This window comes from Triturus cristatus, chromosome 5_2, assembly GCF_964204655.1.
Source record: "Triturus cristatus chromosome 5_2, aTriCri1.1, whole genome shotgun sequence".
NCBI lineage: Eukaryota > Metazoa > Chordata > Amphibia > Caudata > Salamandridae > Triturus > Triturus cristatus.
This window is the reverse complement of record NC_140588.1, coordinates 755,829,261-755,853,032: the sequence shown is the minus strand read 5'-3', so window position 1 is coordinate 755,853,032 and position 23,772 is coordinate 755,829,261. Positions and strand designations below refer to the sequence as shown.

Here is a 23,772-nt window from a genome sequence, read left to right as displayed (position 1 = left end):
TAGCCAACAAGACTCTTCAGGGCAAACCAAAAGCACATTCTACCAGGGGGAAAGCCTCTACCACGGCTCGCCTTAGGAATGTTCCTATAGCAGAAATTTGTAAAGCAGCTACATGGCGTTCTGTTCATACTTTCACTCGCCATTACTGTTTGGACTCTGATACGAAGGTGGATGCCCAATTTGGGCAAGTCTCATTGAGAAATGTATTATGTTGATTCCATTTTAAGATGCGCTGTTAACTGGTTGTGTACTGGTTTGCTCGTCCGGGAGGTAGTGGGTATGGGCTTGCTATTCTATGCAGTGCTTATGACTATTGATGAGTATCCCCTGGAAGAGAGGGATAAGTTACTTACCTGTAATCCTAGTTCTCTTCCAGGGGTATACTCATCAAAGTCATAAGCAAACCTCCCGCCTCCCCGGACTAGCATTTATAGTATGTTAATGTGTTGTTTACATCTTATATTCAGGTTGCTACAAGTTAATACACCATAAAAAAGAACTGACCTAACTGTCACCTGTGGTGCATGATGGGAGAAGAGAGGCTCCTGGAGGTTTTAAAGGCACGGTGTCCAGGCTCTTGGAAGCCTTAAAGGCAAGGTGCCAGTTTTTTACTGTACTGTGATGTTATTTATCTATGCAGCCTATGGTCCAACTGCCTGCTATTACCTAATTTCCTTTTCTGAAAATCTGAAAATAAAGGATTCTTGGATGACACTATTACGGTGTATAATTTTTATTACTAGGTGTAATTAGGAGAATATTTTCATACAAGAGAAACCTTTGTCATTTTGTCATTTTGCCCTATTGGAACAATTTTAGGCTGCATATTTATGTGTGTGTATATATATATATAATATATATATATATATATATATATATATATATATATATATATATATATATATATATTTGGTTCATGCTGCTATTCTCCAGTATCTTTAATAGTATATTCGTCTTTGCTGTTAATTATTAACACCCCCTTTTAAGAGAAAAGATTGCTATGGCATTCTATGTTTATGACTATCAGTTAGGATCCTATGATACAGAAGGAAATATTACTTGTAATCCTAGTTCTGCATCATATGCATCTTCATTAAAGTCATAAACAACCTTTCCTCGTCCCTGGTTGTAAGAACCTAATGAGCAGTGATATATGATGATATAGAGATTGCAGTCTGAAAGAACTGAGGCTACAAGACAAAGTGCCAGTACAGTGCTTGCAGTAAGATCAAAGAAGATGGCTCTTAAAAGGAAAAGGGTGCCCTTTTACCTTTTGCACTTCTCACCTGTCAGGCACCCTTTTCCTTCATTTTTTTCTGCTGTAATGGAAAGGTTTACTGTTTGCTGCTGCTGTCTGACACGTGTTCAGCTAGGTACTGCAGTGTAATCTTTGTTTGTTTATATGGGTTTTTCCTAGGAAAATAAATTAGTATATAAGCTGACCTGTTTTTTACTGTGGAAGTGACACTACTGTGTCAACCTCCAGCTCTTGATGTACTCATGCTACATGGATGAAGAGAAGTGTTACCGGGTCCCCCCAAAACTGGCAAAAATATTCTACACTTATGACTTAAGTGAAGAGATACATGCAATGCAAAACTAGGATTACAAGGTAAAATGGTTTTCATGACATGTGGAAAGTGGCAGAAACCCCAACTTACGACCATATGGCCCAAAGAAATTCATTCCTGTCAGCCAATTCAATAGAATTGAGGACCCGTTGGGTCACCATGAACGTACTCAGACCTTTGCCTGATCCCACATTCTACACAAAGAAAACACTGAGATGCTTCTCACTGCACCACCAAAAACTGAAAGCCATCCTCACCCTCATGAACTCCAAGGTGGACTATGCCAAAGGTCTGTACCTAGAGGCCCAGTTCTTCCTTATCGCACAAAGTACAATGACTCCAGAATGCTGCGGCAAGACGACTTCTTCGCTGACATTCTCACCAACACCTGTCCATCAAGCCCTTTGATGATTGTCTATAGCTCGGCACTTAATGTTAAAAAAACTCTGCGTTGTCTCCAGAGCATCCATAGAAAAGGATCATTATATTAACTTTAGAAGTTTAAACTTTCACAGAATAGAACACTGTATTTGAGATCAGCACTGCGGATCATTGTACCCCCTTATGGAAATATATCACCAGTCTTTCCACGTGGCAAAGCTTCTTGCCAAGTAAAATATGAAGTATTTGAATTTCTGATTATCTGAAACTCAGATAACAGGTGAACATCTGGCAAGATAATCCCAGTCATTAGCTCTGGCAGAGAATCTGGCCTGACAGGCTAATGCCAGCGTAAGCCTACCCAACATCAGCCTACGCCCTTGCCCAGCTGCAAAGGGTGTGATGACAGAAGCAAGTATCCCACCAGAACAAAAGACACTTTGTCCTCCCTCCAACTATCGAGTGACGTCAATATAACCATTTTCAACTATGCAATCATGTAAATGTCCTTATGAGTGGGATATAATCAAGCAGTCCACTATAACCAACAATTATAGTTGAGAACCTTTAATAACAATCATGTAAAGAAAGGCTTTAACCCAGTCTATTCTAGCCAATCTGTCTCTTGCGGTCACTTTTGTATACCAGTTTCGCCCAGATCCCAACCTCATTCAGCATATCAATTTGCACCCAGTACATGTCTGTCTCTCCTCCTCTTCCATCACACCATGCAGCACAGCTTCCCAATGTAAGATAAGCACATCTCTGGTCAATCACTTGCAACACAAAAATGTTTCCTAAATAGAAAGAAAACAAACACAACACTCTCTTCTGGTGAATGTCCAGGGGCCTACTTCCAGCTCTCTGTTGTGCTACATTTTACCATAGAAATGCCATCACAGTACACACATAAATAATTCCTGAACACCGGAAAGTAATAGAAGCCCTTTATAGACAATGTCACCCTAATGGGGTGAAGAATCTGTGTTTATCACACCATATACCTGAGGTTGCACTGTTTGTCAGAAGTTACTTCTGAAAAAAACATGCGCCCAGTATAAGCAGACAGCAGATAATCAACATCTACCAGCTAGCAAGGAAATATTTCATAGGAAAACTCTCCTAAGCTAATATTTGTAATCCATGGTAAAAGAAATGTGAATTGTCTAAATTTGAGCCACGAATTGACTACAGCCCTTATGTTGGTTTTATAATTGTTCTTGCTGCTCACCACTGTAAATAAAACGCCAGTGCACACACTGTTGCCTTCTACATATATAGAAATACATTATTTTAATACCTCTGGCTCAGTGTGCTGTAGCAAGAGGAAAGTGTGTTCCCAAAAAAGCCCATGGCACCTCAACGTAGCCTTTCTTGATTCTTGCGTGGTGTCAAGTCCCCAGGTCCCATCAGCTAACTGGCTATGGCCAAGAAAAACTGTCAGACTCTGCATCAACTACTCTGCTTCTCTCCCATATAAACTAACCTGGAGCAATCTTATTTATCCCCAACCGTTTGGTTTGGCTTACTTACCACGCTGTAGACTCCTGGAGATGTTTTTGTTTACCTACGCAGGCCCTAGCACATTCACATGTAATGTAGGGGACCAGACGTCTCTTCTCCCACAACCCACTTGCCTAGGAGTGACATTCCCAGGACCCTGCCGAATTGGCTACCTGTAATCCATATTGAGAAATGGGTAGACATTTGTACCACTTGGACGTTGCCATTTCCAGTTTTACCCATGATATGTTCCCGGTGCACTGCAGTATGGTGAGTTCATTGAAGCGTTCTAAGATTTACTTGGATTGGAGCTCTTAGGCCCTGAGCATTTGTGTAATGTTGTCTGATTTTGTTGCTGCAGGTGTATTTCTTCTTGCAGCATGCAGATTGGATTATATTGGGCCACAGAGGATTTGTGCAGTAGAGCTAGAATCATGTTACCTCCAACTATGTGAGTTGGGACTAATGAGTACTTTCCTGTTTTGATGTGCTCTGTTGTGAAGTGAAGCTCTGGTTCAGTAATGTTTTCCACGTGCGGTCACTGAGGTAAATGGATTTCAAGCAAAAAGCCCAATAAATTACCATATCTGACAGTTTTGGGTGAAACACTGAGCATCTTGATGGAGTTAAGATGGATAAATCAGTTTCTCAAAGGGTTCACTTTCGGGAGCAGACCGATCACCGATAGGGTGATGAAAGACTATCAGCTCTAAATACAATCACATGATGACTCCTGCAGGTTTCATCTGCCTATTGGTGTATTTCTCTGCTGTGGCAGAGTTGTTCTCATTAAGTTAAAATATGAGTCTATTCTATTGGACCTCAGTGCTTCTTTTGCTTTTGGTCTTAAAACTAAAACAAGCAGTGGGCAGTCCAAATCCAAGAGCATGGTGGAGCATCAAACCGTCTAGGGGCTAATCAATTAACAGTCCACATGACCACTGTCATAAATGCCACGATAGAGTTAGCACTAATAATGTTTGTGCACATTTAGCATGATTCTTTTTGCATTAAGGGAAAAATGCTTTGTCTGCAGTGACATACATGTTTTCATGCAAATCTTCTCTGGGTTTATTTGCATAAGATTTTTATTACTGTCCACAGCACCTATACATTTAGAAAACTCACGCTTTGTTAGCGGAAGAGCTAAATACATGTTGGCAGTGCAACTGTCCATAAGGATGCATTGTGTATAACTAAAGGAAACTTTAAAAAAAAGGGCGAAATAAAAGAAGTGGAACAACCAGGGCAGTTGTTTATATTGTTATTTTGCATCTATCTCCTTGGTGGCTTTTATCTGAAAACCTTTTTTTTTTTTTCTTTTTTTTTTTTAAATTGTATTGGATTTACAGCACATGCAGGAAGCAATACAAAGCATGGTATATCCACGGCAAAGGTGACAGGCAATAAAATTGAAAAACATTGGGCCATAACATGTCAGACATCAGGCAGGTCCTAATAAGCCCCCACCTCATTGTGGGATGAGACAAGATGGCTCTGTGCATGATACTTCCTTATTGGCGGATGATTTGCTTATTTATCTTCAGGATGGTGCAACAGATATTTCTCCAGCTCTGCGACTCCTGGAGATGTTTGGGGAGTGCTCGGGTATCTGTGTAAATAGGAGTAAGACATGTGTCTTTTCGGTGGCACAGGTTTGGATCGCCCAGTTTCTTGTCCATCTGATATACTCTGGGCTCCGCGATCCTCTAAAAAGTTGGGTATCTAAATCTTCCGCAATCTAGAGGACCTGGGGGAGGAGAATATGGGGGCCATTCAATCACTGAAATCCTGTGTGTCTTTTTGGCGTTCGTTCAAACTACCAATCATCGTGCGCATTGCACTTTCTAGAATGATCATGCACCTTAGACTTCTCTAATTTTTGTAAATCTTCAGATGAAAATTCTGGGTTCCTGGGTCTGGAGACTCATAGCTCTCCGTCGTGACCTGATTTGGGATGGCGGGCGCCAGAGAGTTGCATTGACTACCCTCTGTTGCCACCTACTTGAGGGTGTCCTGGGAGTCCTATACTTTGAATTGTACTTTCTAGTAGCTCAATAACAGTGGATCGCAAGATGGCTTGATGGAGTGGCTCTAACGGATCTTGTTCTGGTGGGCTGTGAACCCAACCATGGACTCCTATTGGCAAAACTGTTATGTCCGGCAATGCAGATTCCATGCCTGAGTATCCTTTTGTCTCATGCCCTGAACTGCTGGTGACGTGGCTGCAACACGCTTGTATGGTGTCCCACTGGCATAATGAAACTTGAGGGGGGCCCCTTGCAAGGTACGTGGAGGGGCCCCCCTCTGGACTTGTTCAGGAGCTCTACAGCAAGAGTATTGTGCTGAGGGGGCTCCCTGGAGCTTGGGGCCCCCTTGCACCACGGGGGCTGCGGATGCCTGTGTTACGCCACTGCAGTGTCCCCATACACTCCTGAACTCCCATTGGTGGGACTCCCTCATGGCAAGCTATTGTCTTTCTTTAGTTCAAGGCAGGTGCACTCTTGTGGGTTGGGGGAGGTAGGGTTGGTGACCCTAGGACACTGTTTCCAAATTAATGCTTTAACAGTCAGGCCTGCCAGTGATACAGGTCATTACTTATGAAGCCCTTACTCGTGCTATATGGGATTTGTGGAGGGGAACGTGAGAGTGGAACCTCCAACGTATGTGGGCCTTCAGTTACTTCTGACCCTGGGATCAGGATCTCATTTGGTCTTGTGATTCTATAAGGCCCTAGAAAGAATGGTAACAAATCCTTTGGGTGCTCTGCGGCTTGTTGGTCAGCTGATTTTGGGGAGGGATAGGACAGACACTGGATGGGGAGGGGACTTGCTTATCCACAGAAGGTTTCAGACAACACACAACTTAAATACATTCATTCAATTTAATGACTTCCATAGGGCATATCTTACTCCTCAAAGGATCCAGTCAATATGTGGCGGGGAGCCAAGGGTTGACCTCGCTGCACAACATTAGGAGCAGAATGTGGACACATGACATGGGGTGTCCTAGACTTGTAGGGTTCTGGGGGGGGAATGTTATTTTGAGTCTTAATAAGCACCTGTCTAGTTCAATCACTAATACATCTGCTGTTTGTTTACTTGCTCTTTTCTGTAAGTCAGGCCCCAAGAAGGTGGGGAATTGATTTGTGGACTTTGCCTGTCTTTGGCCAGGTGGCATGTGGCCATGACCTGGTAATCACCCAAGGGACCTAATGTGCTGACATGGGTGTCTAATGTTAGTCGCTAGGCACGGGCTGAAGAAAGGGCACTTCAGAGGGAGGAAGCTAGGGCCGTACATCGCAGACCTATTGCTCTTCTCTGGAGGGAAGTGGTTGATGAATGGGATCCTCTGGGGATGAGGGAATAGTTGACATTGAGGAAGGCTAGGCTTTTGGGTGGAGTCCTGATGGGTGGCGTGTAGATACTGCTGTAGAGAGAATGGATTGCCTACCCCTGCTTCCCCAACCCCGCTGCAATTTATGCTGTCCCGACAGCCTTAGACAAGCATGGACAAGCATGGACACAGTTAATGTTTATATTTTATTATGTATATTTTAAATGTGTATTAATATTATCTTATGGTATTTAGAGCTCCTGAAATAACCCCATCCCTGGCAGGATGTTATAGTCGGAGAATACTCACCAAAAGGGAAAAAAAACAATAGTTTATTAACTTAGTGAGATAGAAAAAACATGCATTAACTATTATCTTCAATGTGGTTACATGATGCCTGAAAAGACGGTCTGAAATTTGATATGAACAAAAAGGCATGAGTTTTTAAAATGATTGAGATTTTTTTGAAGCAAAGAGTTGGGTTTTGTTTGAATATGTAACCACAGTATTTCTGAAGTGTGGTATTACAGGGAAGAAAGTCGTTGGTATAAGATTCCTGGGAGATAGGTACTCTAATTTGAGAACAGACCCGTCGGAAATTAGATTCTCCCTCCTAAGTTTGGATAGTTTTAACACGATTTGGAAGTCTATAAAAATATTAACCATCATTTTTGTATTTTTTTTTCCAGTACAAATCTGCTAGAAAGAGTACAAATGGAAATGAAAATGATGAGGTAAGAGTTCCTGTATGAAAGTTTCAGCTGTGTTCAACAATTATTTGTTAGATCTGGGGGTCTCTAGTTGGCAGGGGTAGGTACCACTGTCCAAATAGGGACCCTTGCTTCTAGTCAGGGTAAGGGGGATACACTCTTTAGATAACCCCTGCTCACCCCCTTGGTAGCTTGGCACGAGCAGACAGGCTTATCAAAGGCAATGTGTAAAGTATTTGTACCAACACTCACAGTAACACAGTGAAGACACCACAAATGGACTCCACACCAATGTAGATAAATAAAGTACTTTTATATAAACTACGCAAGACCAAAACGACAAAAATCCAACATACACAGTTCAAGAATATGGTTTCAAAAGAGTTCTTAGCTTAGCGACAAAATAATCCACATTAGCGTCGATTTTAGCCAACAGTACCTGGTGATGCGATAAAAGTTCCTAGCGGCACTCAGGCGTCGAAAAACAAGCAACAGCGTCAGTCCTGAGACCCTGGGGAGGCGATGCGACAACCCCGCTGCACGCAGCGGGCGTGTGCGACGAATCCGGTCTGTATGGGGAGTGAGGCGATACTTGTATGGATTCCAAGGCGTAGCTTCTCCGGCAGAAATTTACTCGCAAATGCACAATGCGACTATCTTCGATGATTCTGCGACGATGTTCGCAGCGATGAAATACGGCCCGCTAACGAGCGGTGTGACTATCTTCGATGGCTCTGCGACAATGTTCGCAGCGACGAAATGCGGCCCGCTAAAGAGCGGTGCGACGATCTCACTCGGAGGCAGGCTCTGCAACGATACTCGCAGCGATGGCAATCTTCCCGCTCCGGGGGCGATGCGCTCCGAAGATGAACGCGGCGTTGACGTTGCAGCGGCGACAGGCTCTGCGACGATCTTCGCGGCGACTGAAATTTTCTCGCTAAGTTGGCGGTGCGTGAAAAAGTTGCAGATCTTTCACTTCTTTTCTCTTGGTCAGCTTCCCAGCAGCAGGCACAACTTCCAGAGGCCCCACAATTGGATCAAGCACTCTAGGAAGGGCAGAACTCACACAGCAGAGTTCAGGGGGAAGCTGGGGGTGAAGTCCTTTTGTTCCTGGGACTTCTTAACAGGAGGCCAGCTCTACTCAGGCCCTTGGAGATTCCTTCAAGCCAGGGGACACAGCACACAGCAAAGTCTTTCCCCTCTCCTTGGCAGCAAAGCAACTGCAGGTCAGTCCTTCCTCTTCAGTCTTCCAGCTTTCTCCGTTACAGAGGTTCCTTCTTGATCCCAGGATGAGCTAAATTCTTGGGATCAGGGTCCCAATATTTATACCCCAAAATCCTTTGTCCTCTGAGTGCAGAGGGGCCTTTGCCCAGTCCAAACCAGTGCTGGAGCACTCTGTTTACATGACTCCTTCTTTCCTTTAACAGTGCAGGGCAGAAACATCAGACGCCCCACAGGAGGTGGAGCCAGCATTTTGAAGGGAAAGCACAGCCCTGGAGCACTTTGTTGACATGATTCCTTCTCTCCTTTCACAGTGCAGGGCAGAGACATCAGACGCACCACAGGGGGTGGAGCCAGCACTGTGGGGGGCAGGCACTGTCCTATTCAGGTCCCAGGTGCAACTCCTCCCTCCCATCTAGATGCAGCTCTGTGCTGGCTCACCCTGTCTCCAGGAATTCCCCAGCCCCCTGGAATTCCCCAGCCCCTGTCACTCAAACTCCAGACAAGGAATACACAGCCTAGCAAAGGCAGGTTTGGATGGTTAGACAAGAAAATACCTACTTTCTAAAAGTGGTATTTTCAGACACAGAATGTTAAAACCAACTTCACTTAAAGATGTATTTTATCATTCTGAGTCCAGGCATACTAAACCCGAATTTCTACCATGTTCCCTGAGTCAGTTTAGGATTATAAGATGTAATAATCAAACTGCCCATTCAGGCCTATGGAGAACAGGTAGCCTTGCAATAGTGAAAAACGAAAATGGCTGTAATTCACTATTAGGACCTGCCACACACATCAGGGCTTGTCCTACCTTATACTTAAAATGCACTCTGCCCTTGGGCCTTCCATAAGGGTGAATGATATGAAGCAAACGGAAGGATTAGGGACTGGTAAGTGGGTGCACTTACCCAGTCGACATGGCAGTGTGAGACCGCACCCAGGCACTGCGGTGGCAGGCCTGTGACACCATTTTAGGGCTACTCCTGTGGGTGGCACAATCAGTGCTGCAGGCCCACTAGTAGGATTTGAATTACCAGCCCTGGCACACTCAGTGCACTTTACTAGGGGCTAACAGGTGAAACAAATATACCAATCATGGATAACCAATCAATAGAACAATTTACCTAGGTAGCACTTGCACTTTCACACTGATCAGCAGTGGCAAAGTGCCCAAAGCATCTAAACCAGCAAAAACGAAATCCAGCACAGCATCAAAAATACAGGAGGTAGAGGCAAAAAGTCTGGGGAAACCACGCCAAAGATGCCAGGTCTAACATTATTATAATGGCAGAATTTTTTCTTCAAGGAAATATAGTAATATGGACGGGTAATGCTCTTCGACTCTTGTTATAGTCATCAGATAATTAACCCGTTCCCTGCTCTTGACGGACCACTCCGTCATGAGCCACGGGCGCCGTGTGCTCATGAGGGAGTGGTTCCGTCATGCTGCGGCCGTTGGCGGCCGCTCCGCCCATGCGGCACTGATTCCCCGCCTGTGCGGGCGATCAATGCAAGTGGGTGAAGTCATGACGGAACCACGCCGTCATGAGCACAGCTCGCCCGTGACTCATGACGGCGTGGTTCCGTCATGAGCATGGAGGCGCCGCGCTGACCCCAAACCCCCCCAGCACCGCGGCGGAATTTGTGCCGCGGCGAAGGGGTTAATACTCCTTGCTTTAGAATAAAGTCGTAGTACGAAGAATGCCGCCCCCACTGGGTAGTTAATGCGTAGGTCTTTTCTATTGTTAAATAATAATTGAAGTGAATTGGGATATTGGAGCCATGTCAGCGCTATAATAGCGCTATAATAATGAATTCACCAGTAAAGACCTAGGAAACAAAGCCCCCCCCCCCGTCCTCTGAACCTAACCAAAAGAAAGGAAACCACCTATGTGTGGGAAGTATTCCATTTTAGTTTAAATGGCATGTGGATTTTGTTCCTCTTTAGGCTTCTTGGCACAGAGGTACACAGGAAAAAAAACAATTGTCAGTGTGGATTAACCTATTGGCACCCAAAATTCCATATCTTAAATTGTACCCAAACTTCTTGGACACTGAGGCTTGTTGAGAACACACTGTCCCAGATATACTAAGAGATCCTTCTCCAAAAGTGGTCGCAATTTACATAGCAACTTTTTGTGAATAGACTCTTACTTTGCAGATCAACCTCTGTACTGTTAGGTCGGTTTACAAAATCACGATATGCTGGGGGCAGGGGCGGCTCCTCCGGGAAAGGCGGAGGAGCATCGCCTCACTGCTATTCAGCAGTGTACATAAAGGAAAAATAAAATGATAATAACTTGTTATTATCATTTTATACTATGCTGCTGTGGTAGCTTTGCAGGGTGGGCCTGCTATGCTCTCGGAGCAGGGGGATGAGTGGTAGGCACACTGTAAGTGCACATGAATGTTTGGCTGGCTTCTGCATTACAGCCTGGGTGGAGAACATTCCCAGTCCCCGTCTGAGTGCCGAACCACAATGCTCAGACCAATCACAACGCTGCATTGCAGTATTGAGATTGGCCTAGGGGAGGCTGGCTGCTTCCTGTTCCGGCCAGGAGAGATGTGGAGGCGAGACAGAGGAGAAGCGGGGCAAGGAGGATTTCTCTATTTTCTTTACCCTCTACCCTCTACCCTCCCGCCCCGCCTCCCCCGATCCGTTGCAACTGCCACTGGCCAGGGATTGCAGAAAGAGCTTCATAATGAATATTAATTAGGCAATTTGCGACCCCCCCCCCCCCCCCCCCCCTCCCTGTGTTTGGATACAGCAGGCTACCATCTCTGTGTTTGCATTCTCAAATGAGAACTTCCTCGAAGGAAACAATGCTGCTTTATAAAAGGAAGTTTCCTGTTTGAGAAAACACACGAGAGAGCAGGTAATGGTCCCCTGGACTACTTGCTTTTGCCCCGGAGGTTGCCACCACAATTCCAGAAGGGAGATGAGGTCACAGTAGGACCCTTTCCTCTTTGCAAATCAGTGACTACTTCTTTCGAAGAGTTGTTAATTGGTCACTGGTTTGCAACCAAAATTGTGATCGCAAACCATTTGCACATCTCATGCTGAATACCAATTTGGAAGAATGCCTTTTCCACGACCCCACCAATTTGGGATTTGGTATGGATTGCAAAATCCATTTTACAACCCAAAAAAGATTTCCAACTCATAAAACATCTTTTTTACAGTAGAAAAATGAAATTCGAAAATGCATTTTGTGTCACAAAAGCATTGAATTTGGAATCTCAGGGATTGCCAATGCAAAATATCTATTGGCATTAGCGACTTGCAAAATGCAAAAAATTGCGAGAGCAATTTGCGAGTCGCTAATGCCAATGTACAACAGTGTCAGAGACACTGTTTACGATTCTCAATGGGGTTGCAAATTGCATGCCTCATCAATATTCATGAGGCACTCGCAATTTGCGACCCCATTGAGAATGGCTGGGCCCATTGAGAATGACTGGGCCTCCCAGTTATGGTGGCCTGCTGGGCTCAGCAGACCTCCATGTCTGGGACTGCTTTTAAATAAAGCTGTTTTTTTAATGCAGCCCATTTTCCTTAAAAGAAAACGGGATGCATTTAAAAAAAGAAAAAATGAAACGTTTTCGTTTCAGTTTTTAAGGGTAGGTAGTGCTCCTTGGGACCACTGCCTGCCCCTAAAAATTATTTTTCCCCGCATTCACAAAGGGGAAAGGGTCCCCTGTAGGCCCCTTCCTTTTTGCAAGTGCTTTACCACCCTCTTGAAGAGGGCGGCAAATTACTAATAGTGAGTCGCAAATCCTATATAACAAGTCTCAAATAAATTAGATTAGTTAAATAGGGTTTGTACATGGCCCATTGGTATTTTTGTATGCGGAAACGGGTCGCAAATCCATTTGTGCATGCAAAAATGGGTCGTACATCTGGCCCCCCGGTGTATTAACCTACTATGTTGCCTCTCACAGTAGCACTTTTTCCCCTTAGTTTAAACTGCATCAATATATATCCTTCTAGAAGAACTATTTGAGCACAACTAGAGCAGCACTTAAATTTAAGATTAATACAGTAACTTTAGCTACAAACTTTATAACCTAACTTGTGATTGAATAAATGTATACAAGCATTGTCAAAGCCATTAAATCTGACCTTGGCAAGCTGGTACAAGGATTTTATATTTTGTTGTTTGCAGCATGTGCCATAAAAATAAAAATAAAATAAGAAAATACGCTGCCAGTTAACCGTATTTGCTGAAGTTGTGATCATCCTGTGTGGGCCTGCAACTGCAAAAGCAATGATCAGGATGTGCGGGGCTGCAACTGTCAAAGTTGTGGTCTGCCCATGCAGTGCTACAATTGCTGAAGGTTTGACTATCCTGAGCTGGGGTGCATCAGCTGAATTTGTGACTAGCCCACAGTGAGTTAGAGGGTCGGAGTGTGACTGGGGGGCTGAATCTGACAAGTGTCACCAGGACTTGTTGAGGGCTGCGTAATGGACATTGGGCCCATCGCCAGACCAAGAGGCAGAGACCCATACACTTACTGTCGGCCCAGGCAGTACTCTCTGTAGTATTCTCTGTATAGAATGTTATTAGTCTTGTGGGATTCCATGTTCCACTCGTGACGGGCGGTGGTTTTGGGCTATGTACTACTTGGTGGTGGTTGTCTAAGCTGTTCTCTCTCATGTGGAATAAACTAATGTGGAAACCCGATTTGGCTTCACCTTCTACTTACATCATATTGGCGACGACCGGGATCGAGAGAGAACAGCGTTCACTTGAAGGTACCAAGAGAAAAAAAAAATTGTATTCAAAAGTGCGTGAATGTGAGAATGCACACGCACCGGCGGCTGAATTAAATAGCTGTGCTGTGATTGCACCTGCGGCTGTATTAATGACTGTGAGCCCAGTTTGCCGTGTGAGTTGCGGACAAGAAGACAATCAGCTGCGCCTAGCGCTCGTATCCAGTTAAGCGAATATAATTGCGGAGCCTGGGAGAGACCGTGGTCTGCGAGCGCGTTTGTTGCTGGTGACAAGTATTTGTGGAGCGTGTTTGTTCCAGGATTAGCGGTGTTTGGATATACATATTTATATACTGGATCGCGCGTCACTATAAAGGCATTCAAAAGTAAACAACTCACGTTGAACAGAGTTTGGAACTCCACACCAAGATTCGGTCTCCGCGCACCTCCACGATCTCTATCGAATGACGCTAAATCACGCTGAGAGCACACAAAGCATGCTGGGAGCGTGATTACATCACACGCTTTCGGCGGCCATATTTAGTGAGGTACTCAACCAGTAGCGCGGTTACTGTGCCATCTAAGGGATATTTAAAGAGCTGTTCAAGAAAGGAAGGCGAACACCAACTTCGGTGATTCGCACACCGCTTATGTAAAGACAAAAAATTTAAAGAGCTATTCAAGAAAGGAAGGCGAGCACCAACTTCGGTGATTCGCACACCGCTTATGTAAAGACAATTTTTTTTATTGTTTTGTATTTTTTCTGGTAGTTTGTTTTCCCAGCGTGTGTAATAATAATTTCCCACGACATTTAAATATTCATAATAATTTTAAAATTAAAAAAAAAAAAAATATATATATATATATATATATGTTCCACGTTTTCCGTCAGTTATCCTGCTCTCAGCACAGCGGGTGCTCCAGCCGCGAGGGCGGAACTCGCGAATCCATTACAGCCACAGTTTCAAAGATTGCTGCGCACTCTGGTCAATATGCAATTCAGTAATTTATTATAATTCGTTGCAAACACGATCTGTACACGATCTGCTGACAAACGCGTTTCAGCCTCTTGGCCTTCGTCAATGTCAATAATGCTCAGTTTCCATTTTCTATTTAAGCATTTGATTGGTTATCATGATCATAGCAAAATGGAGATGAAAAGCGGACTTCATGTATACAGATATTCAATGTGGGAAGATGTTTGTCGGCCATTTTGACACTGTGTCATGCCACAATTCACAATACTCGATTAATACATCAAGCCTATGGGTTCCACGTTGTGATTCATAGATATATAAACAGAATTCTTTACGTATTACTCTCAAATTATAAAAACATAATATTTGTAAATCATAAACGTATTCGTGCATGCTTGAGTAAACAGAATTCTATGCATGTTGCTTTTAAATTTATGAAAACACAATGTTTGCTAATCATAAACGTGTTCATTTATGCCCCCGGCTAATTATAACCCAATTGGGGTATCTATATCTTTTTACTCGAGTTTTTAACAAAAATAGCGCCCTGAATGGGCTTTCTTCAATTGTTAAATCATGGTTATCTGAGTGGTCAGATGCCATCCTTCCCCATTGTAAAGATGTTTCAAAGGGACAACGTTTGGATTTTCGTTGCTTTATCCAATAAAGGACCAGAGTTCCTCCTCCCGATTAAGTCCCCCTGGGGTTTTGGTGCGTAGCTCCACTATGAGTTTTGCCTCAAGCTGTCTCAGTGACCTGACTCTGTCCCCTCCTCTTTCTCCTGCTGGGACCTGATCTATGCAATAATATGTCAGTTTGTCACTCTTAGCACCATGCAACCCAGCAAAGTGCCTCGCCACTGGGTACGTTTTGTCCCTGTTTGTTATGGCTCTTTTATGTTCCAAGATGCGCTTCTTTGCTGGGTGTATGGTGCTTCCAATATATTGCAGTCCACAAGGACAAACCAGGCAGTATATTACAAAACTGGAATTACAGTTAAGAAGTTTATCAATGGATCTTTTAAGCTTTTTGCCTGGTACTGCATAGTCTTTCACCTTCTTGCAGTTTTTGCACACCTTGCAACTCATGCAAGGAAAGAAACCGGTTATAGTCGGTTTGGTTCTCGGTTTTTCTTCAAAGTGGCTTCGCACCAGAATATCTTTCAGTGAGGAACTTTTCCTGAAAGTAATATCAGGATTTGGAGAGATCAATTTTCCCAGGACCCCATCAGTTTGGAGGATTCCCCAATTTTTCTGAATGAGGCCCCTAATTCTGTGAGCCTCTGCCGAGAAGGTCATAATTAATCTGACCTTAGATTGATCTTCTTCCATTGCGCTATCATTGACCTGTTTCTTGGTGAGTAGCTCTTGTCTGCTTCTGCCACCTGCCTTTTCAACTGCTTCCTGCAGCACTTTGCTCTTATATCCTCTATCTTTGAATCTCAATAGGGACTCGTCGGCTGCCTCTTGAAAATCCTCAGAACGGGAGCAGTTCCTCTTGAGCCTTAAAAGCTCCCCATACGGAATGCTATTGATCAAATTCCGGGGATGCTGGCTCCAAGAGTGCAGGACAGTGTTGCCCGCTGTTGGCTTTCGGTACAATTTTGTACACAGCTTGTTATCTGCCACAAAGACCAGGAGATCTAGAAAGGCTACCTCCTTTCCATTGATGTTACTCGTGAACTTGATGTTGTAGTCATTTTCATTTAAGGCCCTCACATATTCCTCTGCCTCTGTGTGTGTGCCTCTCCAAACTATGAAGAGGTCGTCAATGTACCTAGACCATAAGGCTATTTTATCAAGCCAAATCTCATTGTCACCCGCCCAGGCCACGTGCTTCTCCCACCAGCCCACGAAAAGATTCGCGTAGCTGGGGGCGAAGCACGTGCCCATCGCGGTACCCTGTGTCTGTAAATAGAGTTCTCCTGCAAACAGAAAAATATTGTTATGCAGACAAAATGAGACAATTTGTGATAGCATTTTGTTATGTTCCTGGAACTTCAGTGCTCGGCTTCTCAGGAAAAATTCAAGGGCTTCTAATCCCTGGGAGTGTCTGATGCTTGTATATAAACTAGTTATATCAAGAGTTATTAGCAGTAATTCATCATCCCAGGAGATCCCTTGAATCTGGCGGATGAAGTCTGTTGTGTCCAGGATAAATGAACTCAGGTCCTTGACCATGGGGAACAAAAAGGAGTCTACATAAATAGAAGCCTTTTCCAATAGACTTCCCAATGAGGAAACTATCGGACGTCCTGGAGGCTCCTTAATGTCCTTGTGTACCTTCGGGAGATGGTAAAATGTAGGTAACACAGGACACTCAACCTTCATATATTGGAGCTCATTGGTTTCTAGAATTCCCTTGTTATTCCATTCTTCCAACAGGCTGTAGAAGGCCAATACGCTGCTATTGTAATCTTCTCTCTTGATTTTTACATAACTTTGTGTATCACCAAGTAAGCGTAAGGCCTCACGTTTGTATTGCTCCTTTGTCATTATTACGACATTTCCCCCTTTATCTGACTGTTTGATTACCAGTTCGGGGTCATCTCTGAGGGATTTCACAGCCTCCCATTGTGCTTTTGTGAGATTGTATTTTCTTCTCCCTCCAGGAGTCTTGTCATCAGTTCTTAGTTTATCAAGATCTTTGATTACTGCCTCATGGAAGCAATCAATGGCATCATAGGGGGTTCGTGGTATGAATTTAGATCGTGTTTTGAACTGACTTCTGCCACTGCTCTGATTTACCCCTATCTCCATTAAAAGTTGAGTAGCATCTTGAATGTTTGTAGCTTCTCCTATTCCTTCTGATTCTTGTAAGTCCCGCATCACTGTTAGGATTTCCAAGTCGCTTCCTGCGAGGTTCTCTGTGGTGGATCCTCCTGTATCCAGTTGTGTTGTTTTGGATTCAGGGTGCATGGCAAATATTTTACGCAGTTTGAGCTTGCGTATATATCGATACAAGTCAATTCGCATAGCTGTATAGTCCCATTGTGTTGTGGGGCAAAAGGTAAGCCCTTTCTGTAATACAGTTCTTTCCACTTGAGTGAGTATTCTGGAGGAAAGGTTGATGATGGAGAGCTTGTTTACTTCCTCTTTCCGCCCCGTCTGCTCCTCGTTACGCGGGGTTCGTAGTTTTGTTTTGTTGTTCTGCCCTCCTCTCCTTGTTTTCCGCCGTCCTGTTCTGGTGGGCGGCTTCTCTGTGGAAATTTGCGCCATGTCTCTTTGATTAGGTGATATTCCTCGGGAAAAAGCTGATCCGTGTTACACGGTGCTTCCCCCGTGCCTCGAGGTATTTCTGCTTCTGAGAGATCGGCTTCCGATTCCGATGTATCCCTCTGAGTTACAACTGTATCACCTCTTGATTGTTGTAGGGCTTTTCTATATATATTGCGCAGCAATATATATATATATATATACAACCATACAGTTTTTTTTTTCTCTTCTCTCTCTTTTAACTCAATTGTTGTAAGAGATTTGTTCTCATATTAACATGTCAAATATTTCTGCACCCCCACATTTCTTACCTACTGCTGGCGAGCCAAAAATGGAATGGGATCTATGGTATCCCATGTTCATAGCTTATGTAGAAGTTTTAGAAGAGGATGGCTGTACTCCCAAAAGGAAATTAGACCTTTTGAGACACTGTTTAGGGGGCCAGGGGATTAAAGAGTTTGATAATTTACCTCCCCTAGAGAGTACAGAAGGAGTAAATGTTGTTGAAGTCGCAGTGAAAAAAATGAGTATCAGATTTGGAAAAAAACCTAATGTTGTAATGGAAAGATTTAAATTTTATTCACGCGCACAAAAAGAAAACGAGTCAATTGAAACTTACGTATCTGCCCTACGCTCACTAGCAGGCTCATGTGCATTTGACACCAATAATTATGAGCAAGTGTTAAGAGATCAAATAATGATGAAGACAAAAAGTAAGAAAATACAAGAACGATTGTGGTTAGGCACTGAATTGTCTTTAACTGCTGTGGTGAGTATTGCCAAAGGCATCGAACAATCGGAAAAATTTGTAAATGAAATTAGAGGCCAAGCTCAAATATGTAATACTAAGGTACAAGATCCTGTAGTTGAGGTATCACTGGTAAGAAACCAATTTACAACAAAAAAAACACAAAATGCCAATAGGAAGGAGTTTAGTTTTAAAGATACTAAGTCTAATAGAAGAAATCCTGTTATATGTTACAGATGTGGCAGTTTCAACCATGTAGGCAACTACAAAGGATGTCCTGCTTGGAGTAAAATTTGCATCAAGTGCAAGAAAGCAGGCAATTTTGGGAAAATGTGTAGGTCAACGCAAAAAGTTAATTGTGTAACATATGAGGAAGAAGACATTTCCACAGAATTCAATGAATTCAATTGTATCTCTTGCATGACTGGGAGTAATTGCAAAGGTTTTCCATCTGGTACAATATCTATTGATGGGAAAGAGGTGTTAATGATGATCGATTCTTGTGCATGGTACTCTATTATTGGCAAGGAGTTGTTTAAAAAATTGTGGGACAGAAAACAATTGTTACCACCAGATATCAAACCGGGTAGTTATTCTGGACACAAAATTGACCTGGAAGGTTTCATTTGGGTGGATTTTGCATTTAAAGGGAAAAAGAGCAAGGGAAAATTATATGTTGCAACCAAGGGTGTATCCATATTAGGATGGCCACATCAACAAGAGTTGGGAATCAAGTTGGATCCTATTGCCTCGCCACCTGTGTATAGCATTTCGGCAGATGAAGAGGCATTTGTCCAAACCATAAAAAGCTCGTATCCGAAAGTATTTCAAGATACTCTTGGAGAATACATGAATTTTAAACATAAGATTATCCTAAAAGACTCTGCATTACCTGTAAGACACAGGGTACGAAATGTACCCTTGGCTTACCGCACTAAATTAAAAGACATACTAGCTGATCTGGTGTCTAGGAGCGTGATTGAACCAGTTGAATCTTCCCCATGGGTTTCTCCGGTGGTTCTTTCCCTCAAAAGCAATGGCGATCTACGCTTGTGTGTCGATTTACGCAGCTTAAATAAAGAGATCTGGATCGACAGACATCCTTTGCCCAACATACATGAGTTGATCTCAACCCTCTCAGGTGCATGTGTGTTTTCTACTGTGGATTTGGCTAGTGCGTATCACCAAATTGTTTTACATGAGGAATCCAAATCGCTAACAGCTTTAATCACACCCGAAGGCATGTTCCAATTCTTAAGAATGCCCTTTGGGTTAGCTAGTGCAGCTTCGGTCTTTCAAAGGATCATGAAAGAGGTGTTGGAGAATTGTCCTGGTGCGATTGCGTTCCAAGATGATATTTTAATTTTTGGGAAAAATTTTGAGGAACATGACTCTAATTTAAAAAAGGTTTTAGATGCTGTACAAAAGAAAGGGCTGACACTAAAATTCTCCAAATGTAAGTTTAGAAAAAGTACTGTAGAATATCTAGGACATGAAATATCAAGTGAAGGCATCAAGCGTAAATTAGACCATGTGAGGAGTGTTCAGAGAGCACCGGCACCTACCACTAAAGAGCAATTGTTATCCTTTTTAGGATTAACTGAATTCTATAGTAAATTCGTAAAGAACTATTCTTCAAAAGTATTTCCTTTACGCGAATTGTTGAAGAAAAATGCGAAATTCATCTGGGGTGAGCAACAGAATCTAGCTTTTGAAATTCTTAAAAATGATATCAGCTCTGCTCCTTTCTTGAGACCGTTTGAGATTGGTGGAGAATGCATAGTGACTGTGGATGCTAGCAGCCGAGGGTTAGGGGCGGTGCTGATGCAAAAGAACTTTGGAGAAGAGTTTGTAATATCTTATGCCTCTAGGTCACTACGAGGGGCAGAATTAAACTACTCCACGATTGAAAGGGAGTTGCTCGCTTGTACGTGGGCTGTCCAACATTTTAGACAATTTTTGTGGGGAACAAAGTTCCAATTGAGGATAGACCATAAACCTCTAATCAAGATGTTAGCAGCTGGAGGTGGCAGAACACTTACAGCGCGGCTAGCAAGACTAGCTGCTAAATTGCAAGAATATCAGTGTTCTGTCGTGTATATTCCTGGCCGAATGAATGTACATGCAGATTGTATGTCGCGACTTTCTTTACCTTTGTCTGATGTTCCAGATTTAGATAGGGACAAAGAAGAATGTGATGTAGCGTACACCATGGAGGATATCAATCATAGTATGGGTTCAGGTAGTTTTTCAAAAGAATTGTGGGAAAAAGAAATGTCTAAGGATGTTACACTGAACAACGTGATAAACTATCTGCGTGTTGGTTGGCCGGAAGAGAGGAAGTTGAATGGAGATATCAGTTCGTTTTTTAAAATTAAGGATGAACTTATGTTCTCACATGGTTTTGTAAGTAGGGGTGATAAAATAGTTCCTCCGCAAGGAATCAGGAATAATTTAATTAATCTATCTCATGAAGGACATATGGGCAGGTCATGCACCAAAAGACGTTTAAGGGAATTTTATTGGTGGCCTTGCATTGACAACATGGTAGACAAATGGGTTAGAGATTGTGCCCTCTGCTCCAAAAGTGACAAGGCTGTCAAACCTCTATCGGTGAGTGTCTCACCGATTGAATATACACAAGGACCATGGAAAAAACTGGGTATCGACATAATTGGCCCTTTGGGTCTTACACCTGTGAAAAATGTTTTTGCTTTAGTCTTGGTAGATTTTTTCTCGAAATGGCCAGAAGTCAAAATTGTAGACAAAATTACAACAACTCAAGTCATAGAGTTTTTGGACAATATTTTTAGTAGAGAAGGTTTGCCTGCTGAACTTGTGTCTGACAATGGCCCACAATTCATTAGTAAAGAGCTAGAATTGTTCTTAAATAAATGTGGAATTGTCCACAAGAGAGTGTCTAATTACAATCCTATGGCCAATGGTCAAGTGGAACGGTTTAACAGAGTGGTAAAAGAATCAATACAATTAGCTGTTAAAAGTAACATAGACTGGAGGAAAGCTTTGAGAGCCACTTTGCTTACATATCGAACTTCTCCTCACTCTGTAACTGATTGTTCTCCGTTTGAAATGTTAAGAGGGAGGAAAGCTAGTTCGAAACTCAGACCTTGGTGGTTAAAATCTAACGATCTTAATGATCCTTTGTTGGATTTTGAAGCTGTCAGAGAACGTGTACTAAAATACCAAGACAAAATGCAAAGAGGAAATTGCAAGAATCGTTTTTCTAACCATAAAATTAAAGTGGGTGATTTGGTATGTGTAAAATTTGGGTGTCCTGACAAAAAATGGTCTAAGTGGTCTGATCCTCTCAAAGTAATTGAGGTTTTTAGCAAAGCTGTCAGAGTTCAAGGTGGGAAAATCTGGAACTTTAGACAAGTGTCCATGTACAAGTCTAACAATAATGTTAGCAAATTGAATGTTATGCCTCAAAGGGATATGGAAATTAATGAGAATAGGGATGATTTTCAAAATTTCTTTGATGCTTTTGAGGGCTCTTCTGGGCAAGATTTTTGTGTTCCTTCTTCTAATGTTCAAGAAACTTGTGAAGCTACTGTAGACTCAACTGTAATTCCAGATGATATAACAACAAGCATGTCTCCTCTTGTGAATCAAAATGTGGTACCTGGGGTTTCTGGTCATAGACAAAATGATGAGATATCTTTTCCAAGAAGGAGTTCTCGTATTAGGAAGTTACCTGTTAAAATGAATGATTATGTCAGATTTTAATTCCTCTCAAATGTCAAATATTTTATAAGTTTCATTGGTTATACAAATGTTTTTTTTTTTTTTCTTTTAAGGGGAAAGGTGTGTAGTATTCTCTGTATAGAATGTTATTAGTCTTGTGGGGTTCCATGTTCCACTCATGACGGGCGGTGGTTTTGGGCTATGTACTACTTGGTGGTGGTTGTCTAAGCTGTTCTCTCTCATGTGGAATAAACTAATGTGGAAACCCGATTTGGCTTCACCTTCTACTTACATCACTCTCCAGTATCAGGACTGCTATGAGCTGCAAGATAGAAGCAGCTGCGGCCCATTGCCCAAGGTGGGAGACATAATTTAGAATAGGGTCAGCTGGTCTAGCCTAGGCCTATGAGAGCTATTCCACCCCTGAGCTGGTTATGCCTGCTATCCTTTAGTGGTAGTTGGGATACATCAGAGTACACCGACAGCCTCTTAGACATTGTTCAAAGACTTAATTACGATGTAGATGGTTAATAGTTTTGAAGGCTTCTGAAAAAATTGAGAAGGCAAGTAGACTAGTGTTACCTTCCTCAGTCATGGATTGTTCATTCGCCACTATTTTTTATTGTTGCTCTCTCGGTGGTATAGCCTGTGTAGAATCCTGACTGATGGGGAAGAGAAGGCGTTTCTCATCTACAATTGCAGTATGTTGATCAGCAATACATTTCTCAATAATTTTGTCCAGCCAAGATAGATTGGTGACTGATTTTCTTTGGTTATTGGCTCAAACTTTGTTGAGGTGTTAGTAGAAATTTGGGGTCATTCATTTGCAGGTGGAAATTGAATCCCTGAAACGTGTTACTTTCATTAATTAAAAAGTCTTGAAAAATGGCTAAATTGTAACTTTGCTAAAGATGAAAGAAGGTCATTTGGTGTTCTAGTGTTCATTTTAATGATTTGGTTTTAAAAAAACCCATTTCATTCTATTAAGAGAGTTATATTGGTTCTTGGTCTAGGAAGAGTGGATTTATATTTGGCTGCCTAAAACACCATCCAAGTAAGTGTACTTCAACAATAACATCATAGGAGAGGAGGAACGAAACAACCCGTGGCGTTAAATGCTGTCTCAAATTAACCACAAACAGTGAACACCCACCCGCAGTGGAAGAAATGGTAAAAAGTCTGTTTTTCAATAGAAAATATGGAAACTTGCAAGAAAATCAAAAATGTTAAATTTGCCAGGAAACAAAAATTAAAACCTATTTGAAGAAATAACTAAACTCAGATGGGAATATATTAAAAATAATAATTTGGGAAGCAAAACGTGCAGAAAAAGACACAGTTGGCATTCCTGCACAAAAACTCTGTCTCTGAACTCGAGAGAATTTTGGGTCCATGCCAACTAGATTTCAAATTGCGGAGGTATTCCGGTTATTTATGATGTAAATGCTCTAAAATGGTATTCGTCAAACAATTATGTGTCGGACAAGCCTAAAAGGAAAATAGAATGGAAATTGATTAATCTTCAGAAGCTGCTGGAAATAATGTTGGTCGACCTACACAACAACTTTCAGACAATTTCTAACTGCCCTGGAGATAAAAAGGATGCCCCTCCAATTTGCTGGGCAACCGCGTTGGAGAACCTCATGCAGTTAAGCATAGCAGTAGAGGTGCAGGATCAGCCCAAACGC

General features: G+C 42.6%; 1 protein-coding gene across 3 annotated transcripts in view; it reads left to right on the top strand.

Moving 5' to 3' along the window:
- The window catches only part of LRCH2 (leucine rich repeats and calponin homology domain containing 2), a 1,103,616-nt gene that overhangs the window by 841,495 nt on the left and 238,349 nt on the right, over positions 1-23,772 (top strand). For all 3 annotated transcript variants that reach the window (XM_085607858.1, XM_085607859.1, XM_085607857.1), the window contains one exon: positions 7,481-7,525. In XM_085607858.1, coding sequence (XP_085463984.1) covers positions 7,481-7,525 — 45 coding nt within the window. The remainder of the gene's footprint in view (positions 1-7,480; positions 7,526-23,772) is intronic.